The sequence below is a fragment of the Chinchilla lanigera genome, unplaced genomic scaffold (genome assembly GCF_000276665.1).
Source record: "Chinchilla lanigera isolate Chin_1 unplaced genomic scaffold, ChiLan1.0 scaffold00038, whole genome shotgun sequence".
NCBI classification, from domain to species: Eukaryota; Metazoa; Chordata; class Mammalia; order Rodentia; family Chinchillidae; genus Chinchilla; species Chinchilla lanigera.
Genome location: NW_004955439.1, coordinates 4,245,748 through 4,252,840, shown reverse-complemented (window position 1 = coordinate 4,252,840; position 7,093 = coordinate 4,245,748). Strand labels below are relative to the sequence as shown.

Genomic DNA, 7,093 nt, shown 5'->3' with positions numbered 1-7,093 from the left:
AATAGTTAATGATTTTTCAATAGGTCACTCATGTTTAGCTCTATTTATATTCTTTAGAAGCCACTTTGAAGATACCAAAGTATAGCACAACAACTCTTGATAATCTCCTACCTCTTTTGTCTCTAACTCACTATTATTTGTCTATTTGTTTTCCTGAGAAACTATTTTGTAGATAATAATATGTAAAATGATAAAAAAAAATGTACATTTTTGATGCAACAGTCATTATGAGAAAGCACAAGGAATGATTTTTCTTACAAGTTAAAATTCTGCAACACTCATCAACAGAATAGGTCATATTTAATCTCAATATTTATTTACAACTATTTAATAATCACCTACAAAGATAAAAAAATGTAAATCATTAAGCCCTTAAAAATGAAAGGTAGCCCAAGAAAATAATGTTAATTAAATTTCCATAGCTATTATACCTATTAATATAATCTGGGCATAGTGATATGTGTTTATAATCCCAATTTGTAGTCCCAATTTGGGAAGATGAAGCAGGAGGATCACAAATTCAAGGACAGTGAAGCCTAGCCTTGACTACAGAGAAAGACCCTGTCTCAAAAGCCAAATATACATAATTTTTAAAAAAAATCTCAATTGGTCATTTAAATGACTTCCACATTATTGATGAGGATTCAAGTTAAATGTTTGACACTTACCAGCAAACGGACCCTGTAATAATTTGGCTGATGCTGCCAATATTTTTCTTACTGCTTTGTGAAGTTCTTTTCTTGCCTGCCAGGCAATCCCTAAAATGATTACAAATTTTAAATAAGCACTCTTAATGCTTTTCTCCAATACTTCAAAAAGAAATGCAGGAACCCCCAAATTTTTCATAAAGAATGTACGGTATCTTCATCTTTTTATTATCAGGATCAATACAACTTAAGTCATATGGAAATATAAAGCTCTAGCTTTCAAAATAAGATCATTCTTCAAGTCTTGGAAAAAGTAATAACAAGAACACAAACACTATCAAAACTTTTCATGTATACAATTAGTTTTATGTAGGAAAATGACCCTTACAAGTAGACAAACCAGAACTCAAATTTGGAAATACCTTACTAATGAGATTAAACTTCACTATATAGGTGAATTGTAAGATATACAATAATCTATACAATTGAAACTGTAAACACACCATAAAAGCATGTTGAAAGATAGGAAAGTGATAGAGTAACAAAATAGTGTAGCGATACAGCTCATAGACCTGGAGCAGTGCAGCCTGCCCTACACGAGGACCATAACATGCTCACAGCCTGTCCTGGTCAACAGTGTAGGAACAGGCAGCTGTAAGTCAAGCTGGAGACACACCAAGCTACCCACAGCTGATGAAAATATACTCCTCTGCTGTAAAGTCACACTCACCAAGAAACTCAAAAGGTTTGCACGTGATCTAAATATTGAGAAAAGCAAAGTCCTAACTAGTAAAGCCAGGTTTTTAGCCTTTGTGGCTGCTACTACTAATAAATGAGTTGGTATTTATATTTATAAATCATCTAATGAGTCTTGTTTGTATGAATAAATCCCTTGGAGCAAAGTATCAGTCAAGCATGCTAGTGCAATCCCAACACTCTAGGAGGCTGAGGCAGAAAGATACCAAGTTTGAGCCCAGCCTGGGCAACTTAATGACTTGGTAAGACCCTGTGTCAACTTCTATAAAATTTTAAAAGAGCTGCAGATGCAGCTCAGTGCAAAAGCCCTCAGTTCAATCCCCAGCACTAAAAAAACAAAAAACAAAAAACACCCTCTGACCTAAATGACAAAATCTTGTCTTCGTACTTGCCAAACTGAGGGCCAGCCTCTGAACTAATGGCCCCCACTGAAGAGGGAATTCCAGGTTCAGACTCAAACAACCAGCTACTCTTCCCTCCAATCAGTTCTAGCAGAGTTCCAATCTTGGGTCATATATATAAGTCAAAAAGGTGAAGTTCAATTAATACTTTTCGAACTAGGCTCTCAGTCTTTGCTGATTCATAAAATAAGCTGATTTATCTTCTTAACGCTGCAATTTAAATAGACTCTTTTTATTTTTGAAGACAGGGTCTCTCTATACAGTTCAGGCTGGCCTTGAAATCTCTATGTAGTTCAGGCAGCCTTGAACTCACAGCAATCCTTCTGACTCAGCTTCCCAAGTGCTAGGATTACGGGCATATCTCACCATGCCCTGAAAATAGACTCATTTTGAAATTTAACAACTAGCTACCACTTTCACGAAGATGAGGTTACTTTACAATAAACTTACCATGACTTTCTCTTCTGTCTGAAGAAGCTGTGTGCACATATATGTATGACTTCATTTTTTCTGTTTCTACCACCTCCGTGTCTAATGTCAAAGACTTCTTCAGAGCCAGAATTTCATATGTAAAAAATAAAGAACCTCTTTAAAAAAAAAAAAAACACATAATAAATATATGATCTAAATTAACACAGGTGCTACTCTGAAATTTCTCCTTTATTGGAAATATAACATAGAGTAACCTGGAAATGATATCTTTTTAATGTATGTATACATACACATCTCAATTTAAAATAAAAACAAATAATTGCATAATCATATCCAGGCAAAAAACAGAATATTAACAGTACCCCAAAAGCGAGATATTGTTCCTCTCCTGGACCTAACTTATTTTCTCGTCTCTATAGGTAGTTTTTGTTTTGTTTTTTGCTGGGCATGGTGGCCCACCCCTGTAATCCCAGCATTGTGGAGGCTGAGACAGGAGGACTGGCATGAGTTTGAAGCCAGCCTGAGCTATATACCAAGAACCTAGCTCAAAAAACTAAAACCCGAAAAAAGAAATTATTGTTCTGATTTTTATTATAATTTTTCTCTTTACAGTTTTACCACCTATATATGCAACTTAAACAACAGAGCTCAGTTTTGCCTGTTTTTGAAATTCATGTGAAATGAAATCACACTATGCATATTTTTTATTAGCCTTCTATTTGTGTGATTTACTTATGTTATTGCACGTAAATGTAGTTCCTGCTTTTATATTTTGATATGGTATACAATTGATTCTATCAATTACCACATGTAACATTCAGTTTACCACATGGACATGGGCATATTCACATACAGTATCTAGCTTGAGTCTATTACAAGCAATATTGATGCACATCTTATACACCTACATTGTGCGTACAAGTATATGTGCTTCATCTAAAAGCAAAATTACATACTTTGTGATATATCAACCTCACTAGGTACCAAACTGTTTTTCATATAAGATTAGCCAACTTATACTCCTATCAGCAGCATATAAAGGTTACTCCTTTCCTCAGAGCTATATCCAGTCTATTTTAAATGTGAAATACAGAAGTGTTTGTTCTATATTCAAATAAAGATTTCTTTTTCTTCCTCATCAGACTGACTGATACTTCCCTAAATCCAGACACAAAGGCTGAACTCTCCTGGACCCTAATCTCACCAACCTGTCTTCTGCTGATCTTGGTTGCCACCCTAAAAGCAAGAAAATCCAGACCCAGCCACACCACAGGAATACAGAGAAGACTCCAAAGAATTCTCTGCTCTCTTGGGGATCCATCTGAGCAGGTATGAGGAACAAATGTTATTCTATCCTTTAATCATACTTTCCAAGAAAGACAAAGTTCTTTACTCAAAGTTGTGTGATTTTCACTGTTTTCCTGAAGATAGCTGTAACCTAAACAAGAAACTACATTACAGAAAAGGATACACATTTATCCCTTGCCTAGAATGAGTCAAAGGAAAAAACTAAATATCTACCACATCATAAAGAAATATACTAAGTTGACTTTGTATTAGTGAAACAAGTGCTGTACAGTATTAGACAAACATTCAGCATATATAAACTAAAAAAAAGAAAAATAACAGTTACTAGAAAGAGGGCCAACCCAACCATTGCACATGTGCCTCTGAAGGAGCATAGGATGGCAAAGATCAATCTGCTGGTCTTCTCAGTTGACCTCAATTCCCCTTCTTGAAATCTTTAGGGCAATTTCAGGTATTTCCTTTTTATTAGCAGTAGTATACAGTACTTACACAGAATAATAGGAACATGCACATAACATAGGTTGATCATTCTACTACCACTGCCATCCTTATTTTAGGATTTTCAAAAATAATTTTTAATATTTAAAAAAAATTTATATTTATTAGTTCAAAAAAATTTTTACTAGTCAATTTTTAGCCTCTTCACCCACTTTAGGAGCTAATAAAAGGTGTTGTTTTAAGAGTACAGAGGTTGGCAGAGTGACACTGTGTGTGTGTCAAGCACTCTCCTCACAGCTATAATACCAGGCAGGCAGAAATCCCAGTATACAACTGGACCCAAGGGAAACATGCCCCAGGAAACAGAGTACAGTAACTGAAGATAGCACTGAAGTGGTATAACCATTGATTAAATCACCTCCACTGACATTTCAAAGAGTAGTATAATAAAGCCAACTAGTATTTTGCAGTTGACACTTACCCTAAAATAAGTGATCCAGTAAATTTTATTATATTTCCTTCAAAAAGAAAAGGAAAACGTCAATGTGATGAATTTCATTTTTTAAAGTGTGAAATAGGCAACAGTGTGAATCTCTATTTTGTGTATACTAATTGGGTAAGTTACCGATATGTTTCTATTTATACAATCAGTTGCTATCAACACATGGCATCTCATCACAAGATACAAACCAATCAATAAGCACTTGGTACAAAAATAAAATTTAAATTTATGGCTTTTCATACTCATTCTCCCCTTCCTCCATCTCCTGTTCTACCATCCTCACCAAATCACTAGGGACACTAGTCCCTGTCCCACTACCAGGACTATAGGCTTCCACTGAATGCAACTTCCAGGAAGCTCACCTCCTTCTCATTCCTTTTAGTTAGGAACCAATTAAATAAAGAACTTGGAAGAATTTTCCCTACAAGTAGGACTACACTGAGGGATTAGATATGTCAGGTGGTGACACAAAGTGATATTTCCTGAAGTAATTATGCTATAATTGGTGATTAAGTGCCAATAGGTAGCTCCTCTTAAAATACAGGTTACAAGTTTATAGTAGGTCCCTGATTTAGAAAGCAGTTCTGTTCCAGGAGAATGTTTGTGAGTCAGATTCATTTTAAGTCTGACAAAGTGAGCCTTATACACGGCTTGTTCTGGTAGATGACAAGAAAATCTCCCTTTTCTGTCCCCACTTCTCTTTTTCTGTTTAAAATACAGACTCAATTTCCTCGATAAAAGAATCTATCTTAAAAATAGATCTATTTTAAAGATCAAAAGGCAACTCCATGAAGATAAGAAGATCTTACTTAATATGGATCCTGGGGGCTGAGAAAAGTATCTACCACATGGTCCATGGTCGACACATGTTGCTTTTTATCAAATGAATGAAATGAGCTAAACCAACATTCTCATTTTACAAATAAACAGTGCTCAGAGAAAGCAAGATATTCCTTTCATTCAAAAAAAAACACTAGACAGACACTTTCCATACGCCATATATAATAGTAAACAGGCTATAATGATAAACAAGAAACTACCCTCACACAGTTTATAGTCTACGATGTCAGATAATTGCCCAAGTTCAATACTGATTCTACCAAATGACAGCAGATCTAACTTGGCCTAGGATGTCAGGAAAGTGGGGCTATAGCATGTTGGGGGAGGCTGTGAATTAAAGCAGACTCCAAGCCACAGTAAGGCAAGGGCTGTTTTCCTTGCTCACCACTATATTCCCAGAACCTAATACAGGTGCTGGCACCATGGGCTTTGGGGTGTTTATTTGTTCATTTGTTTTTTTCCTTTTTTGAGGGCAGGCTCGTCTTGAACTATTATGTAGCCCAGACTGGCCTTGAACTCACAGCAATCCTCCTGCTTTAGCCCCCCAAGTGCTACCATTACAGATGTGTGCCACTACGTCCAGCTGATACTTTAAGAGCCTAACAGTTATCTGCTATATAAGAATGCAGTGGTATCTCAGTTTAGAAGAGTAAGTATGAATTTGACAGGAAAAATAAGGGAAGAAAGAGAATTCACAAGAAAAAATGATCATATATGGCTCTGGGATTACAAATTCAGGGTGAATCCATTAGTACAGAAAGACATAAATCTGAGACTTTTCATGAGTTTAAAAGTTTTTACAGCCTACCCTGGAAAACTAGTTATGATGTCATCACTGTTTATATAAAAAAAAATGTTGTTTAAACTGTACTCACGGATATCTCTCCAGTATGTACGCCTTTTTGCTGAAGGCGCAGAGGTTCCTAGTCTTCTGCAACAGATGACACAATAAGCAGCCAGGGACATTCTATATAAGAAGAACAATTACAACAAATTTAACTTAGCATCTAATTACCAACACTTTTAAAATTGTAAGAACACACTACCAGCACAGTAGACTTCCTATAGAGTTCAAATTTTCAAGACAAGGAAAAAATCTTTTCTATTAAAAAGTGTTTTCCCTTAAAAACAGACTTACTAGAATAAATTTTGCTAGTACTTTATTCTTCAAAACGTGTCCAATTTTGAGTAGTAATAGGAAACCAGAAAAATAAGGATTAATCAGAATTTTTAAAATGTCTTTTAAGAATACATACAAAGTGTGATCAACATACACGGCTATTTAAATGTTTAAAAATTTATTACACTGAAAGATCACGTTAATGCCCCTCGAACTACTCTTTGATCATTCTTGACACTTTCTGAAGCAGTTCTGGAAGTTTTCTTTCTCAAGTGTCTTTGTGACATGTGATAAAAAATTGCATGAATGGTGCTGCTGAGTGCCATCCAACAGCAAGACAGACTCGGAAAAACACTGTGGTGTGTCCTCATTACCTTATCCAAAGGCTCTGACACTGCACGTTGTGGGTCTTTCTCAAAGTCAAAATGACCAGAAAGGCAAACATTCTGAATCAATTCCTGGTCGAGACGTCCTCAACAGTGCAACTAAAGACACTGCAAAAAAGGACTTACAGAACTGCTTCCCAAAGCGGCAACAACAATAGCATAAGTAGGTTCAAAGCAAGGGATGGTATTTTGAGGGGAATTAATGGCCATGCATGTTTTACTGTAATATTTACTGTAAATATTTAATATAATAAATACTGTGA

At 35.6% G+C, this 7,093-nt stretch overlaps 1 protein-coding gene across 1 annotated transcript in view; it reads right to left on the bottom strand.

Moving 5' to 3' along the window:
* The window catches only part of Serac1 (serine active site containing 1), a 57,508-nt gene that overhangs the window by 39,107 nt on the left and 11,308 nt on the right, over positions 1–7,093 (bottom strand). Inside the window, exons 2-5 of the mRNA XM_005390526.1 lie at positions 6,200–6,291; positions 4,464–4,500; positions 2,255–2,391; positions 669–758 (exon numbers count right to left, since the gene is read on the bottom strand). Of these exons, the coding sequence (XP_005390583.1) occupies positions 669–758; positions 2,255–2,391; positions 4,464–4,500; positions 6,200–6,290 (355 nt within the window). The 5' untranslated portion in view covers position 6,291. The remainder of the gene's footprint in view (positions 1–668; positions 759–2,254; positions 2,392–4,463; positions 4,501–6,199; positions 6,292–7,093) is intronic.